Source organism: Hippocampus comes, unplaced genomic scaffold, assembly GCF_001891065.2.
Source record: "Hippocampus comes isolate QL1 unplaced genomic scaffold, H_comes_QL1_v1.1 scaffold36, whole genome shotgun sequence".
Classification (NCBI taxonomy): Eukaryota; Metazoa; Chordata; class Actinopteri; order Syngnathiformes; family Syngnathidae; genus Hippocampus; species Hippocampus comes.
In genome coordinates this window covers 1,919,047-1,937,950 of record NW_017805695.1, presented here as the reverse complement: position 1 = coordinate 1,937,950, position 18,904 = coordinate 1,919,047, and the positions used below count along the sequence as shown (strand labels likewise).

General features: G+C 39.9%; 1 protein-coding gene across 2 annotated transcripts in view; it reads left to right on the top strand.

The window, feature by feature from the left end:
- The first annotated feature begins 11,013 nt into the window (after positions 1–11,013).
- Positions 11,014–18,904, top strand: part of fancl (FA complementation group L) — a 45,084-nt gene continuing 37,193 nt past the window's right edge. The window contains exons 1-5 of one of the 2 annotated variants that reach the window (XM_019882123.1): positions 11,014–11,373; positions 12,204–12,262; positions 12,762–12,822; positions 13,648–13,704; positions 16,078–16,175. In XM_019882123.1, coding sequence (XP_019737682.1) covers positions 11,281–11,373; positions 12,204–12,262; positions 12,762–12,822; positions 13,648–13,704; positions 16,078–16,175 — 368 coding nt within the window. In that variant the 5' untranslated portion in view covers positions 11,014–11,280. The remainder of the gene's footprint in view (positions 11,374–12,203; positions 12,263–12,761; positions 12,823–13,647; positions 13,705–16,077; positions 16,176–18,904) is intronic. The other variant, XM_019882122.1, reaches the window with a different exon arrangement.

Genomic DNA, 18,904 nt, shown 5'->3' with positions numbered 1-18,904 from the left:
AAGAAGCGCAAGAAAGGAGCCGATCCCTGGCTGACTGCCACTCATCTAGGCACCTTCTCTAAGCAGGGCAGAAAATCAGACACGCCAGGAAAGAATTAAAGGAGAAAAGAGGGAGAGAAAAAGAAAAATGATTTTTTTTTTTTTTTTATAAATAGCAGGGCTTGCCAGAAGGCAGAGGAAATGAGAGCAAGTGAGCACTGGAAAAGAAGGGCTTGAGCTTGACACGGGGCTTAAAATTGAGAGGGGGCGGAAAGAAGGGACCTACTGCGTGAAAATGTCTCCAACCAAAGCAAGGATTAGTGTTCCAACCTCCTCCACCGCCAAGATCCGCCAGTACAACTAATCACCTTCCCAGCTTCTCTCTCCTGTCTTTTTCCCCCCTCATTTCATTCCCCTCATCTTTTGCTTCCACTCTCCTCCACTCTTTTTTAGTATCATTTTGCCCCTCTCATCGCCATTACGCCCAAAATTAAAGCAGAATGTTCTGCCAGGCATGATTAGCTGTGAACACCTAACTAGGCAGGCGAACGGGCTGTGGTTTGACACATGTATTTATTTGGCAGTCTTGTGAATGTATAAGCGGTAGGCACACGAATATACTGCCAACCTCAAATGGTACCTACCTATCTGATGAAATGGAACGACACTGATTAAAAAAAATATACGAAAACTACGACCAATCCCTCTTCTCTGTCCCCCCTCTTGTTTTCGGTATATCACTGTCATTCCATTCCTCCTTCCACGATCCCACCGCACCACCTACTCCACCTGTCAGACACCACCCCTCCTCTCCTCCCTCACTCACTTCTCTTTCTCCTTTTGAGGCTGCCATATATTTCCTCTCTTGTGACAAGGCTTCTCACAAATATGGCGGCAGCATAAACATAAACAAGTCAAATTGATCACACAATGATCCAGACGGTGGATTTTGGAGAAAAGTGAAGGGGGGGCAAGCGGGAGGGGGGGGGTCTGAAAAAGACAGGAACGATTAAGCTTCTTTCTGTCCTTTTCCCAAGCTTGATCTTTCTTATTCCGTTTGTGCTGGAGTGAGGTGGGAGGTGTGGGGGCGAGTGTGTGTGTGTGTGTGTGTGTGTGTGTGTGTGTGTGTGTGTGTGTGTGTGTGTGTGTGTGTGGTGGTGGTGGTGGGGGGGGTGTTAGTTGCAGTACCATCCTGGAAGAAAGCGACACTTCATAAGCAGATGCCTGGCATACGATTGCAGTCGGGGGAGTGTGTGAATTCATTCTCCTCCGCTATGAATACACGTCGCGTCTGTGTATAGGTGCAAGCACAAAATGTAATTAGTCAGTGAAGCAGAAAAGCAAGCTGCCTTTCTCACTGTTTGCATATTTTGTCCACAAATAATGGAGTACAAAGGCAATGAGAGGAAAAATCTCTCTTGAATATTCATTTACAAAATAACGGTTTGCTGATAAGGCCAAGGCATGTGATAATCAATTAGCTAAATGTTCTACAAAAACCTGGCATGGGGTTGGGAGGCGGGGAGACGGGGGGCAATAATGATAAATATGCACACACACATTTCCATCTTACAAGAAGCAAAATGACAAATTCAGCAGAAGTCAGCACCGAATAACCATTAGCCTAGATGGAGTATCACAAAGAATACAAAGAAAGTAGAGTATGTACTTGTAAAGACAGTTTTGTTTCAAGTGTTTGTATGATAAGAGTTAGTTTTACATACTGTGTATCTAAATTCACCTGCTGTTGTCTGCATGCGTGGGATGAAAAATGTGGTAGTGAAAGATACAGAGTTCAGGTGTGTGTGTGTGCGTGTGTGTGTGTGCGTGTGTGTGTGTGTGTGTGTGTGTGTGTGTGTGTGTGCGTGTGTGTGTGTGTGTGTGTGTGTGTGTGTATTCATGAGACATGTGGGGAGGTCAAAGGTACAGATTAGCATCAAGCCAGTTTAACTAAGAATAGTTGTTTCAGGGGGGAAAAAAATTGTTCCTTTTGCGAAACAAATTGAAGGGAATCACTCAACCAGATGTTGACTATCTCTAAGGGTGTGACTAATTATCTTATATCATTAACAAAGGATAAATGAATAAAATACAACATTAAATAAAGCTCACCATTTCAGGCAAGCGGAGAGTGACAGTTAAGGAAAAATATATAAATTAATAAGTGGGCCACAGTTACATTTGATCCCGAAATGAAATAAGTGAATGTTCATCAATCTGCGTAACATTGCTTTTCAAAATGGTCACAGATTCATTCCCTGTCAATCACGCAATTTATTGTTTGAATAGCCCGTGCAGCCCTAAAATCCCGCATGCAGCTGAGTGGAAATATGCATGTAATTTCTTTTTGAAGGCCTATTAAGGTGCATGTCCAGTGTAATTAAATGGTATTACCAGCAGCGCTTACAGTATTATGCATTGCCGTTAGTACTGCTACACTGGTACTGCATGTGAAACCAATTAGGATACATGCAATTAGGGCTTGTTTCTATTAATAACAGCTAACAAATACTCGTGTAAGTTATGCACAGCTGGTGTCAATATGAAGAATAAACGTTGCCACGGAGGCTTTCTCTCTCCTCTGCCACAGGCCTTGTGATGCCGTGCATGACATGCCGTCCTCTGCTGGCCAGAGAGTGAAATACAGCTGACCCTGTCTCAATGACTTTTTGTAGCCGTCCGGGCTGAGAACAAAGAGGCAGTGCTGTGCCAAAGAGGACTATCAGTCTCTTTCCTCTAGGGAGGACAGGGGAAAGGCATCCAAGGGGTGGGGAAAGGAGGGGTTTGGGGTCCACTGAGTAAAGTAATGCAGATGTGCTCTGCAGTCGACTCGCAGCCGAACCGGGCATTGCGCTTCATTGTGCGCCTCTGGGTGTGTGTGTGTGTGTGTGTGTGTGTGTGTGTGTGTGTGTGTGTGTGTGTGTGTGTGTGTGTGTGTGTGTGGAATAAGAGGGGAGAGGATATTGGGTGGGTGGTGGTTGTTGGCACCGAGGGGTGGGCTGGTAAGACATCTGTCATCATATCATCAATGCTGTCACATCAGAGAACAAATGGGCTGTGAGATTTTTACAGCCGAAAATACAAGCAATGGCAAAAGGTGTCGTTTCGTCTGATCTATTACTGCTATTTTGTGCCTTTTTCGATAAAACACAAAAGCTCTGACCATCAAGTCAACTCATGAGAATGGTCGAATGGGAAATGGTTTTTGAGTGAGAGCACAGATGCAAATCTGACACCTCTAAAGTTATCAAAAGGCGCCACAAGCTTTTGTATGCGAACGACCTTGTCTGAGGCCCAAAGTCACTTTCGGGTGTGGAGAACCACCACTCCTGCGAGATGATGAGGGCTTTGACTTCGAGACGGCGAGCATATTATGTTTAATTTCTCCCATCACACTTTTATTTTTGAAGCGGGTCACCACACTGAGGCAAGGTGTTCTATAATGAAACCTTGACTGTGAAGAACTTCATCCTCTGCTTTGCTACCTGGTGCCTATGTGACAAGACGACCCGCTTTGTTGCCAAGAGAATGAAGGAGAGCTTTGAACTGCTGACTGACAGCGCGGGGAAGCCGTTCCAGGCGTAAATGTAAATTATTGTTACTTACACGTTTAACCCAGCACCTACAACCCCCCACCACATCCTTTCTCCCCTCACCCGGTTCCTCCTTGAGTTTGCACTGCTTTGTGGAAGGACTATGAGGGTGGGGGGTGGGTGCGTGGGGGGGGAGGACAAAACTGACATCATGTTGCCCTCTTTTGGCTGGTATTTGCAACTGCACCTCACTGTCCTTTCACCTCAAAGGTAGCAGCACATCCATTCTCAACCGCAGTGACATTGAAGACATTTGATGAAATGGAATGATAATTAAGATGAATTTCTGGGAAAAAAAAGACAAGCTGGTGTAGTAAATTCTTGTAAAACTTTTTCCACTCCGAATGTATATATCCATGCATATATCCAACCCAGTACAGATATCAAGCGAAGTACTACAGATAGTATAACACAGCTAACACAACAACCTAATATGATAAAAGACAATTAGATTAGAAAAGACCATGTCGCCATTTTTTGAGGTGCAGGACAAAAGAATATGGGCCATAGCAGCTTGATAAACACACGTAGAGCACAGGAGTTTCTGGCATTCATTAAATTTGTACACACATTTTACAGTATTACACAATTTAATATACATAATGTTGTCAGCGTGTTGTGTTTTAAACACAAGGGAGCACTAACACCCATATTGAGACCGAAATGAAATGTGGGAAAATCTGGTAGGTCTAATTTTGTCATTGTTTGGGTGAAGATTTTACACCTGAATTGATTTAAAATCTCCATTATTTCTTATTTCATCATCAGACAAATGGAGTCAAAATGATGTTGTGCGGCAAAGCACATCAGCCAGTAGCCTGAGAGGGTTCCATAGGGCAGAAAACAGGTGCAAACAGATAACGGAGATTAATCACTGACCACAGATTGGATTTAAAGTATAAAATGACGTTAAATGGAGATTGAGGCTTGTATTCGGCAGTTGATCTTATTTTACATGCAGCCACTCCAGGGCTGAGCTCGCTGGCAGCGCCTGTCGTCAGGCAACACTCCAAGCTTTTTCCACAAGATGCATCTCGACGGAATCAATAGGGCCCTCACAGCATATCATTAGACATAAGTATTATAATTACTTGTGTTATTAATTTTGCCTTAATACCAGGGATAATATGCTGTGTAATTCAGCCCCGTTGAGGGAAGCCAGAACAAGATCATCACCGATGCATCTCTTATGAAAATCAATACTGAAATGGATATTCCAATAATGCCAAAGCGCTGCCCCTCTATTTGATTCTCATGCATATCCAACAATCATTGTCTGCATTCATTTGGAAAAAAAAATACAGAAATATGACCAACATATTTCACATGGGTGCCCGAGTCTGAGGCAAAACAATATGGATTTGTGTTGCCTTGCAAACAATTTTAATAAAAAGCAATTGATTGGGCATCGAGTAGCTAGCCTGTAGGCGTGAAGCACTAGACCCCAGTGGGTCCAGATCATTAAAATCCTCAACTGCTGGCACAAATTTGTTCAATAAGAGTCTGGAACTCATGCTTCAGGGTTTGAATGGGATACAGCCGTGTCAAGCTGTTTGTGGCTGCTTTGCAGACCGCAAACGACTCAAAACCAGACAGCCCATTTTGCTGAAACATGATCGCCATATGTGATTGGAAAGATAAATAGCACAATTCCATCTCATCTTAAACGTGCTAAATGACTATTAAATGGAAATACAGAGAAGTCTGCCCCGACATTGTTGGCACATGACAAGAACAAAAAAAATGATACCTTCTGAGTGAAGCCTGTCCTAAACATAAAATCAAGCACCCTTTGCTTTGTGTCCGACACCACTGCTGCGACGACTAGAATATGCGCGTGTAGGTAGATTCATGCACAGACTTTCTGGAGTCAAGAATCAAAGCTTTGGTGCTGCGACACAGTTTTTAATTACCAGGTACTTTATTTATGCTTAGGATTTCAATTTCTCCCCACAAAGCTGGTAATGATATTCAAAACGCCTGCTGGCAAATGTGAATCCTTATTGTCTGCCTTCTTTCCTTCCCTTTAAAATATGAATACCTAGCTTTATATGGCTTATTTGTCCTCCAGTCACTTTGTAAAATCTTTTTTCTGCGGCACATATATTTTTAAATGTGAGCCTCGCTGGAAGGAATAGCAATAAAGGGCTTTTTTTTGGGGGGGGGGGGTTGTGAAGAGGATCAATGTAGAATGTATTATCCTGCACTGCAGAGATTGACTTCAATAATAAAAGAATTGATCCTTTAAAGTGAAGCTTATTCTGGGCCAGCATGGTAAAGGAGGACGGCCCATTTCAATATTGCACAGATGGAGAATCACAGCATGCTATTTCACCCCCTACCCCAAAACTTGTATATTATTTCAAACCAATGTTAGATTCAGACGGCAATTACTTCGTGGAATCGCACACGTTCTCGAGGAGCATATCCAACAACAGAGCCAATGTGATAAGCAAGCTAACCAATGGCATGCCGGAGACACAGAAAACAAAAGGGACGTGAAGGAAGAGTCAAAGACAGATTGTGGAAGGCATGTGCTCTCGATTCACTTAATAGATTTACCCGGCTGATATGATTTTGTCATTGTCTAAAACAGATGATGCCACCATTTGCTAATAAAGCACGAGGGAACAATAACAAGCATACGGTCATTTCTAGGTGGCCGACAAGCTCACTTCACGCACATTCAAGTGTACTTATGTTGTATGCTTGTCCTACTCTTTTAAAATGTGAGATGATTAAATAAGTTAACTAGGTAGGTCAATATAATCAAACAAGAATACTTGCGGTCGGCCCCGTAACGTGTCCTTCTAAGTCATGCTCAAAATTTTTTAAAACATATTTTCTTTCTCCACTGGCCCCAAGTAACCAAATAATGTGACCCTATGAATTTTAAACTGAAATGATGATGACGAGGGATTTCCCGAGCACACTTTTTTGGCACATGAGTCTTGGTTTTAAGGATCTGTCCATATCTGATACCACAGCATACATTAAAACAAAGAGCACGCATACAAAGGGTCCCAAATTAGTATAAAAATTTACATACAGACATGTATATAGAAATACGGTACATACATTTTTATACATCTTATTGTATTTGGATTTACATTGACATAATATGGGACAATCCACCAAATCATTGCTAATTCCTTTTTGTAACACCCTCAAAATAAACTCAAGTTCTCTCTTTTTTTCTTTTTCTTTAGCTCCAAATTTGATGATACACATGCATGCATTGAACAATGCAAAATGTGTATTGGTCAATATTAGGAATGTTTTATTTTATGTCATTACTTTTTTACTGAAATTCTTTATGGGTTTTTAGCATAAAATTAGCAAATAGAGTATTGCCAAGACATTTAGATTAATAGAAGGCCTACATCAAGCACACAACATGTTAATGTGGAGGACGCTTTAAAAAAAAGTGTATTTTCATGTCATTGTTTTGTGCATCTATACATTTTATTTCCTGGGGATGCAAATGGCACCAATTTATGGAATGGACTGTACGTATAAGCATTAACATAGAATGATTGATTCCTCTGTTGCATTTGATTTATCTAATGATAAAAAATACATTACATTGTTATTTATTAGCGTGCGCAGGCTCGAACGACAAGTGGACGCAGCTAAGTAGTCGGTGGGTACCTGCTTGCCTTCTCTCAACTAAAAAAACGACACTATTGATTTATGACCTCGTTAATTGCAACCAATGGGGAACAAGCTTGCTTGTAACCAAATAATTTACATTTCTTAAATTTCTCTTTGAAGTTATGTTGTTTGGACATGTCACAATTGCTAATCTATCTGTCGCTCTCTCAAACTTTATGCCGTTTAGTGAGGCGACGTTGCTGTATGTCAGGGAAGGCAGATTATTTAAGTACATTTTGGCTTACCCAATTTTACACGTTGTTTTTTTTTTTTTTGGTCACCTTTTTACTCCAAAAATCTATGTTTTGAAGCGGATGGAAAAGCACTGTGCATGCGTGTGGATCTTCCTCTCAATCTGACCGCCCCCCCCCCCCCATATAAATAAAATGTCAGAATATGAAGAAAAACGAACTTTCTCCCCCATATCCGCAATCAGCTGAAAACCACGTGATCGGTCCTGATTTCCAAACACATGATCGGACCATGACATGCCTAATGATGACTACAAAAAGGTAAACATTTACAGTAGTTTTACAACCTACAATGAATTAATCTGAGAAATCATTGAGGAAGTAACAATTTTTTGGTTTTTGTTTTAACAGATTTCTTTTTTTTCCCAATCAACACTCAACATTTTAAATGTTTCAGAATAACAGAATGATCACAGATGCTGCAATTTAGTTAGTAACAATCTGGGAAGGTACCAGCTTCCTTCTAGCCCTGCAAAATGTACAAATACCTCAGATTCCATTAAGTAGACCAATGGCGTAGATTAAATTCAAATTGTAATTTGGGCAATAGAAACCGTCTCCAATGTACTGTATCCCTATTTCTGATTTTGTATGTTTTGTTAATCTTAAAAATGATATGTTTAATATGTCATACAGTTGGTGTTACTTTCAAAATTTTATTTGTAGTGTAAAGCAAATTCACACCAAGACACACGCACACCAAAAGTAACTTTCCATCTAATGCCCCCGGTCACCGATTGGAAGAGGTGTGGGGGGCTAGGGCAGACACATGCTGCCTGTAATCCCATCAACTCTTGTCAGTCAGCAGTCTGGATAGAAACCTTTCTAAGAGACCTGTAATCCATAGCTAAAACCTCACACACTGTCCTCCCGCTTATCTAGAAACACACATATACATGCACACTAACGCATATGCGCATAAATAAACACGCACCCAAACACAAGCACATACATACATGGACACACACAGCTAAACATTCTTCGAAACACTTGATGGCTGCTTCACTCAATTTGCATAAATCAAGAGCGAAGCATGGACAGAGTTCCCAATGTGTTCCACCAGGCGACCAGTGCATTTATTAGGGAGTTCAACTTTTGATTAAGGTAAAGTTCAAATTGACAATAGTGGGTAATAGACAAGAAGTGGGTGAAAACAGAATTTGCGTTTATGTTTGATTTTATCCCTAATTCACTCTAATTTTGGAAACAGAAAAGAGAGAGAGAGAGAGAGAGAGAGAGAGAGAGAGAGAGAGAGAGAGAGAGAGAGAGAGAGAGAGTTCTGCAGTCTGGGGTGTTTGACGGAAACACTACAATATAATAAATGTGTCTGACTCAAACAATAGAATTCTATAAGGTAAAGCAAGGTAGCTTTATTTAGATAGCACATTTCATCCATAAAGTGGGCTTCAGGTTGTCCATTTCCTTCAATATGATTAAAAATGTGGAAACACAAACTTCATCATCTTAAGATTTTGGTTGTAAAAATACTATTACTGTCAAAAGATGAGGGTGCTAACTCAAAATTTTGCAGCAAAACAAGAATAAGGGAATACATGATTGTGTACGCACAAATTATTAAATCTATTCAAATCTATCTATACAATCGATCAACAGTCCTGGGAACAACACGTGCCATTAACATTCACATGCAAAACACCATGACAAAAAAGGACTGCAAGGGATAAAGACTTTTCGGACACCCCAGTTCTTTTCAAAATCCAGCGAAACAGGGAGACAACGAAGGTTGGGGGGGAAGAAAGAGAGAGAGAGAGAGAGAGAGAGAGAGAGAGAGAGAGAGAGAGACGAAGGGTGCAGGACCCACACGGTGTAGTTCCAGCCAATTGCATTCCAGAGAAGTGACCATGGCCAGTGATAAACAAAGCACCATAGATCATCCCTCACGTAGACGGAGCCCAGCAGTGGAGACAGAGGATGTGAGAGCAGTCAGACTTCGAGGCAGAGAAGGAGAAGCAGACCAAGACAGACGACAACAGAGATCTCACCGCCTATATGCATCTGCCTCTCTTCTTCTATCCTCTCTTGCTAACATTTTGATGCAGTTTTTGCCACCGGAATGCCATGAAAGCCAGTCATGCTGCATGCTTGTAGATTTTCTTTCCAAAGAATGAGCCACAGAGAAAGGCTGAGAAAGAAGAGGGAGGGGAAAATACTGCTGCTTCCCCTACGGCTACATTTCGTCCTTTAAAATAAATCCTTTGGTTGTTCCAATTTCCCTAAAGAGACCAAAAAATAAATAAAAATAAAAATATGCAACTTACCCAATCACAGACACAACATTCAGGATCATTAGAGCCCAGTGTGCACCACAACAGCTGATATATTCCTCCAAAACAGATGTGCAAGAAGGGGCTGTGAGGTTCTCTCTCTTTTGTTTGTGAGCTGAATAGCTAGGTTCTTGTGTTTGCATCAGCCGGCTGTTTGTTGCAGCTTTGAAGCAGGTGGATGACAAAAACATCAATCTCTCTAGGCACATTGTGTGTGGCAAGCATGCATTGAAGCACATCTCTCACTGGCTTTGTACAGTACATTGACACAATTCTCATCTTACACATTCCGGGTGGAATATGAGCTAAAAAGCATAGTGGAGGTGTGCTGTAGTAAAACCATTGTATAGTTGAAAAATTTGCCACATGCAGGGACAATTTGATACATATGGAAGGATAAACGATGTTGAGTGTAAGGCTGAAGGATATGGTGTCAGTTTTTGCCAACCTAATTCAGGCAACTTATTGTATACAGTATATTGTTTGATGCATGCAATAATTATGTTAATTATAAAAATTAAGCTGCAATGTATACATTTCATGGATTCTTTAGCTCTGAACTGATATTTAAAAACAAAAAACAGCTGTCAACTATATTCTGTTTTTGTTTTTTTTTGCATTGATCTGACATTATGTAAATAAATCTTAATTTTTAAGGGTATTATAACACAGAACTTTTCTATACAGGTCTTGTTTTGCTAAAGTGAAATGGCTGGTCCTGACCTGAAGTCAGCCCAAAGGCTCTGAGCAATACCTGTTTCATTGGTTACTATGATGGTAGTACCAGCCAAGACTCGAAGTAAATGGTTTCTCATCACACTTTGCGAACCAAAATTAGCATTTTGTACCTTGTCAAAACACATTTCCTCTCCCCATTCTCCCAGTGCCAGTGTGGGTTTTCTCCGGGTTCTCCGGTTTCCTCCCGCATTTCAAAAACATGCGTGGCAGGTTAATGGAACACTCTAAATTGTTCCTAAGTGTGACCCTGAGTGTGAGTGCGGATGGTTGTTCGTGTGTGCCCGGCGATTGGCTGGTGACCAGTTCAGGGTGTACTCCGCCTGCTGTCGGAAGACAGCTGGGATAGGCTCCTGCAAGCTACAAAAACAATGTTCAACAACTTGCACAGAAAGTTAAATGCTTCCTTCATGAAGTGGTTAGAGCTAAAACAGATGATGTCGTGTATTTCTTACGTTAAAGTACTGAGGACAATGTGAAAGTCGAAGTCATTCCATGAACAAGATTTCCATCGAGTTCCTGAACGCACCTCCGTGACGTTTTCTTGTTTAGATGATCATGGCGGGAGACAGAGGGTACGTCCTTCACTTCTAAGATGACTAGCTACTGTAGTATAACCGTGTTTCGCGTGAAGTTTGTTTTATTTAAAAACAAAAGATAAAGTATTAGTCATTTAAGGGTCAAGTCCAGGCAACTGACAAAGCAGGTCCTTGGCGTTCGTGCCACTGCTAGCGTTAGCAATAGAAAGTCTCGAAGTTTTACGGTGGTTTCGAAATTAGCTTGATGGTGATGGCGTCTATGTTGGTAAAAGACAACCCAATTCTCTTACCCCTCAACGTCGAGAAAACGGTCTATGATGGGTTCATCACTGTCCAGGTACGTGAATGTCAGCAGGTTGTTCGAGTGACGACAGAACAGAGGTACCCAAAATTATTTTAGACCTTGGCTCGGCTCACACATCGTAACGCACGTCAATATTTGTCTATTCATACATTAGGATTGCGTTATATTTTGAGGGCATTTTACGTGCAGCCACTTTGTGTCACCTATATGATGGACTTTTATGATTACACAACCATGTTTCTCATTGGTTCTGGTCCGTTTTCTTTTTTGTTTATGAACAATGCACATTGGCCCCAAATAATATACTGTGTATACTATAGTCGTGGGACTGCCCCGGAAAGGATTCAAGTTTGATCCCGAGTTCACCTTTGGATTGTTTACATTCTTTCCAGTACAGTACTGTATACTGAAGTCAACCATACACCATCATTTAAGTGTCAATAAGGCTACTTGTCAAAATCGCTGTCAACAATGTTGGTATGTGGCACGTTGGCATCTTGACAGCATCATGGACCGATTTTTTTTTTCTTTCTTTTGGTCATCAATCTGGCGGCATGTCCTTTTCAAATTATTCCCACCATGTATTTTCCCATGATTGTAATATTCACTCTTGTCAATCAATAATATAATGGCCAATTAACTGCCCACTGATACGATATAAATATTTTAAAATAGGACTAAAGATTATTTTTCAAAAAAATGCCCAACACCTCGTAACCAAGTTGAATAAAAACTAAACGTTTCAGGGCTCATTGTTTCAACATACAAATGCAAATTGTTTTTGTGAACATGTTTGCAAACTCATGTTGTTATTATTTGTTTAAAACATCACCATGTAATTTAGCTTCCATTTTTTTAAACAGGAAACAGACCTGAGACTGAGAATACATCTACCACCAGATCGTCAACTCAAAAAGGCCAAGTATAAATTATCACTGATGCGTTGTTGATATAATTGAACATGTTGGTTTTCATTAAAAAAAAATAATAATAATAAAAAAAAATAAACGTAATTAGACTCAAACAACTTCCTGTGTGTAGTTTGCATGTTCTCCCTGTGCCTGCGTGGGTTTTCTCCGGGTTCTCCGCTTTCCTCCCACATTCCAAAAACATGCATGGTAGCTTAATGGAACACTCTAAATTGTCCATAGGTGTGGTTGGGACCGTGAATGGTTGTCCGTCTCTGTATGTCCTGAGATTGGCTGGCAACTAGTACCAGGTGTACTGCGCATACTGCTTGAAGACAGCTGCGATAGGGCCCAGCACGCCCAGACCGCGACTCTCGTGAGAAAAAGCGGTTTAGATAATAGATGGATGAATGAAGAGAAAGGCACAAGTCTAAAAATTAGCCCCATACATTAACTATTGCATTTTTTTCATCCTTCGCTGTAGCTATAAATATGTTTCATGTGTTTTTATAGGTTTCATTGCTGTTTGAAGTTAAAGCACCTGTTAGATGGATATGAACACATTGTAAAGCAGGTAATATAGTCTTACTTTACCCCAGTATTTCCCAACCTTTATTGGGCCGAGACACATATATTACATTCGAAAACTCTCACGGCATACCTCCAAGCAAAAATCTCGCGAAAAGCATGAATAAATGAACAATAATGACGATCTTGTGTCAATTTACTCAGAGATATACTTCATGTGAAATCTTTCTGTTGTATGAGTGATAACAGGTTAATAGTTCTGCCATCTAGTGGATGAGCATTTAATTGTTTTTGCCTGTCACGAAACAGAAATAGCATAGATAGATGGACAAAGATGCATTATTTGCAGTTGTAAAACTAATACGTTATGAGCAATATACTGATATTGGATCATTTCCCATGGCATACCCGGTTATCTCTCATGGCACACTAACGCAGAGTGGTTAGGAAACACTGCACTACAGTATGCAGATACAATACTGATAAAAATATGTGATTGATTGTGTTTGTCTGTGTCATTTCACATCTTTTGTGTTGACTGTGTCATACGTGGCATTGTTCCTGTGCACCCATCAAGCACACTTCACTCAGAGGCAGAGAAAAATATTTTTCACTGTTTAATTAACACCGCCTGGAAAATGTCCCTATTTGTTATGTGGTCCCTCAGGGTTATTTGCATGAGATTGATATTTCACCTCGGGCTGCAAAGTTCATTATTTTCGCAGCCTTTAAGCTATCATTAATTATTAAAGGAGGTGGCAGCCCCCATTAATCACAAACATTTGTTTGATTTGAATGGCTGGCTTGAGGAAAAAAAATAGTGTCACTTTATTATCTTGCCATTCAAGGATGTCTCTTCTCTCTCTTGCAGAGGCTACATCAGTCGACTGATCTTGTCGGTTTCATTCTGGAACTGAAAACTGTCTTGGTAAGCAGGGCAATGATATATTAGTTAGTGATGCTTTGATGACATTATTGGTTGATGAAAAAGTTCATGGGAATCTCACACTGTTGATAACATCGATTTGGAGCCGCAGACGCACCTACATGAACGTTATATTCTGTTCAATTAATAAATAGTGTAATGAACTGTGTATTTATCTGTGTCCCGTAAAATCCCATAAATAAGATAAGAAAACTTTTATTTGTCTCACAATGGAGAAATTCCCAAATTACAGCAGCAAAATTATGAAAAGGAGAAAGTAGAAGACAAAAAGTAATAAATAAATATAACATATAAATATAAGCATATTAAAAATGAGTGAGTCCAGGTTTTCAGGACCGTCTATTCCAGTGGTGTCATCAGGTGCAATTCATTGAGTATCCGCAAGGGGACACTGTTTTGATCAGAGAAGAAGACAACAGCAGCCTCAGTCTGTCACTGAGACAGACCCATGACAGCAGACGCTATCAATAGCACTCTCAGTTACACATTTAATAGCGCTCTCCTTAGTTTCAAAGGTGTAGGCAAGGATTACATTTAGATTTTATATGCACGTGTAAATGGTTTAAAACTTACTTTCTTTATAAATCTCATTTAATCTTAAAGTGCATTACTATATTTTTCAATACCAATTACTTGTTAAAGTTTGTACAATCAGTGGGATCAGTTGCAATACATATTTGTAAATGATAAAAGTAAATTGCACATTTGTCGAAGGAAATGTAAGATACTTCCTGAAATGTTTTGTAAAAGATATGTTCATTAAATTTCAACATTTTCCTCATGTTCTTGTGCTTCTTTATACCAAAACAAAGGAAAGACATATTGTTTTTGTTATTTATAGCAAAGTATGGTATCATTTTAATGGTCCGGCCCACTTGACATCTACCGAGGCCGTATTTGGCCCACCATGTGAAATGAGTTTGACACCCCTGGTCTATTCAATAGCCTGAGAGCAGTCGGGCGGGACCTTCTTGCAGCGTGGGTGTATCAGTCTCTGGCTGAAGGGGCTGCCCAGTGCTGTCGGGGTGGCCTGGAGGGGGTGGGAGGATCTGCATTTTTCAATACAAAATCGTCCCACAATATTAATAAAATTAAAAAATATATACATTTTGCAGACCTTTACTGGTACCTAGGTGTTGTTACAAAAACAAACAAAAAAAGGCATACTTTAATTCCAACATATGTAATCTCTAATGTTACAAATGTATGTACCGTAATATGTACCTGGTCTCAAAAAGGTGCACACAGTGGACAAAACTGGTCAAGCCAGCAGCAGCAAGAATTCTTCATGCTTTCCAACATTTAAAAATAAAATAACTCAAGACGTTTAAAACAAATAAATTACAGCATCTAGATCACTTAACTGAGAAGAAAGTACAATTGAGTACAGAGTCCAGACCTTGGAGGAAAAAAAAACAGCTCTCTATACTTTTGCATTCAGACATGAGTTGAAATTTCAGGAAAAAAATGATGATTATCTAAAAATGAAAATCAGTTGGTTGTTCATCATTTAGAGTACATGGAAAAAAAAGTTGAAAGACCTTAATTATTGGTATGGGAAAAGAGCATAGTTCTTAACCTGCTTTTAAAAGCATTTACACTTTATTGGTATGTTTTGAATCGTTATTCATTCATATTATATATAATGCTGGTCAACAAACATTTTGGTGCGAAGAAAGTTTTAATGGTTCAATGATATTTAGATGAATCTAATCAATCCGAAAATGACATTGGCTTTTCCAAATTGGCTCTAGTTTTTGAGATTTTCAATGTTTTTGTTGAACAAAAGTGCTTTTGACATTAGTGTTCTCTTGTCTCTGTCCTTTCACGCATGTTAGAACAGAGAGCCTTTGATATGCAAATCACGTTTCACGTAAAAATCAAGCAAAAAATCTGCAATTTCAAAAAAAAGTTTGGCAAAATTAGCGATAAACAACAAGTTTGTTTCAAGTTTATTACAGCGTAAACGAGGTGCATTATTGATATCTCCAAATGAATTACCAATCAATTAACCGTCAAACATCAATATCTAAAACTCAGCAGCCCCAAATTACTCAGAAATCATTAAAACATCTTTGGCACTTCCTCAAAAAATGTTAGTGTCATAAAGGATGCCTGAAAATCAGGGAGCCATAGAATACACAAGTACAGAAGATTATCATTATTATTATTATTTTTTTTTTTAAGGGTGATTTTGGAATGGCATGTTATACACGGGTACGTGTTTGCCATGGATTTTACTCAGTTTGGCCATATCTGTGTTTTTGTTTGTTTTTATTTGAGAATCAATTATGCAATGAGATGAATTGTTATGTGCTTTGTAATCTGGTGTCATTTTTGTCTCTGTCATTGTAGGAAGTGTGCCTAAAAAAACTTCCTAAGTGCTACTCTATTCCGCCTCCACAATACTACTCCCAACTCATCTTGGAAATGGAAACTCTTGGGTGGGACAAGTGAGTGACACCTTTTGAAATAAAGCACACGGCAAATGAACTTAAATTTATCTTCCAAAGAAGATATTTGTCAAATCTAGAAAAAGCTAGAACAGTGGTTCTTAACCTTTTTATAGGTACTGAACCCAACCAGTTCATATGCACATTCATCGAACCCTTCATTAGTGAAAAATAAAAATGGGATTTAAAAAAAAAAAAAAAATTCAACACAAAAAACGCATTGATTAAAAAGTGAAAAAAGTAAATAACATTTCAAGACATAAATATAAGTTGTTAATTGTGCACAAAATGAACCGTGCATGATGTACTATCGCGACAGTCACACTTTGACAACTGAGCGAACTAAATTTCCCACAGCATTGATTGGACAAGCAATCATCTGCAGCCAGTGATGGCCAGGCGGGCGTGTCATAACTAATTGACTTGTTGAGTCGGGTGTGTCTTAACCTCCATGGCAGAGGCTCCGTTGAACCCCTAGGGTTCAATCGAACCCAGGTTAAGAACCACTGAGCTAGAAGCTTAACCTTAACAAGCAAGTTTAGCTTCTGCACAGGTACTGTAAACAAGTGAAGCTAGGTCACTGCTCTTCATTAATAGGTCAATGGAGAATTCTACACCTTCTTGTGTTTAGAAGGAGTTGAATTGAAAATAAGTGCCTTAAAATTGTATTGTGAATTTTTATTATTATCCACCCATTGTGTTTATCTGAGGCTGGGTTGCTGGGCCTGAAAAGCACAGACTTCCCTCTCCCGAGCCACTTGGTTCAGTTCTTCCAGGGTGTCCACCCTGTGAAAGAAACAAATTTTGGCCAATTACTGTAGGTCCACATTCTTCTTTCGGTCACAACCTGCGGGTCGATCAACCGGTAAAGCGAGTGCATGTCTGCATCACTGCGCATGCAGCACCAATCCAGTTGTCCATATCCTGCTCCATTAATCATTAATAGGAGGTCACTGGCTTTCTATGGTCGCTCACCTCAGACCTCTATGCCCTAGTTGACCACCACGCACCTTAGCTCCAAGAATCATTGCGATGATCAGTGTCATCACATCATGAACAGTGATGGGAAAGTTTCTTTTCTTCACTAGTTCAGTTCACAAATTTAAAAATGAACTACTGTTGTTAAGTTAATAAAAAAATTCACAATAAGTTCACTGTAGTTTTTTTTTAAATATGTTGCAATTAGGGTTGGGTACCAAGCCTCAGTACCAAACTGGCCCTGGGGGTGAATTTTTAAAAAAATGTAATATCGTTAAGCTTCACCCTTAACCATTTTGATCATGGTCTTGGAGAATTTACCCTTGGAGAATTACCCTTGGAGAATTAGTTTTCGATTGATTTACACTATATGATCGTTATATTGTACCTTCTCACCTCTCTGATCTTGTTTTAACAACAGTACCAATCAAATTTATATGTTCGTCCAAGATGCATGTTCCCAATCAAAAGTGGGTAGCCTCACCCCACTGCTTTGTCAAGCGCGAGAGGCACCTGTGACTTCTTCTTGTGCCAATGTCGTACTGTGTGATGATATTACAACACAATACATAGTATTATATAAAAATGTATGTGCCATGTAACCATGTAGTTTTTATACATTATTTATCATATGTTGTTTTGATGTGTGGGATCAGTATGTGTTTAGCAGCGACTCCGCTGTCCCGGCCCCAACTGGCTTATGAAACCGCGCCTCCACGTCACTGTCTTGGGAGCACGGGCCGCCAAGTCAGTGACTTTGAAGGCTCCGAGGAGTGAGGTTTTACTAATGAACATGAACGCAGTGCTTGCTGGCATCATTCATGTAGGGTTAACTCACCTGCTTACGAATGTAGCAGCTGAGTGCTCCACTCTCGGCATGACTAATCGATTTACACTCAACGCAACCGTTATACAAATGTCAAAGTTATTATTATTTTAGGTTTGAATGTTTGTGCCTGGAGACTGGAGATGGACGGAGAGATGACGTCGCAACGTCACTGCTTAATGCACATTGTCACATGTGCACTCAATCATTAAAATCTCAGGAGGAAACAGGCAAGCTTAACAAACATGTAGAAAATGTGCACCTGACCTCACAAAAGTGCTTTTTGCAGCCCAACTGTATGTTCCAGCCTTTTTGCTCCCCGAGATGTCTTTTACAGTAAATAATTCAGAGATGAAAGTCCTCCGGATTTTCCCGGAATTCCGGGTTTTTCAAATTTTTATGAAAATTTCTCCGGAGAATTGAGGAAAATTTGCATAAAATTAATCCGGATATTAGTTGACAACATTGAACGAAGACGCGCTTGAGTTCGTTGTATTGCTTTCACGAGCGTAGCCATATTGAGGCACGAACACTAGTAACAGTAAAGAGATTTTTGTTTGTGTAATCACAACAGAAGACATGATGGCGTTTGACTTATGGTTTAGTAGAACGAATGGCAACTTGCAACAACAGTAGCAAGCGTCATTTTGCCTCTTGGGTTATACCATCTCAACTAGAACGTGGGGGATAGTCCCCAAACAATTTTCGTCTCTTTATAAACACACCCGCTAAACCCCAGTGGAAAGAATAAAAGAGGCCGTCAACAAGACAGTTGTCGTAAAATATATATTTGGCCAAAAAGGGAAAAACACAGATTGGCAGAAAATCGTGTCCGTCCGACTTCGAGTGTCGTCTCGGCTGGCTTAGTTTAGCTGTTGTCGTGTATGACGTCATTTGCGTCGGCGCTGATTGGTTGAAATCAAAA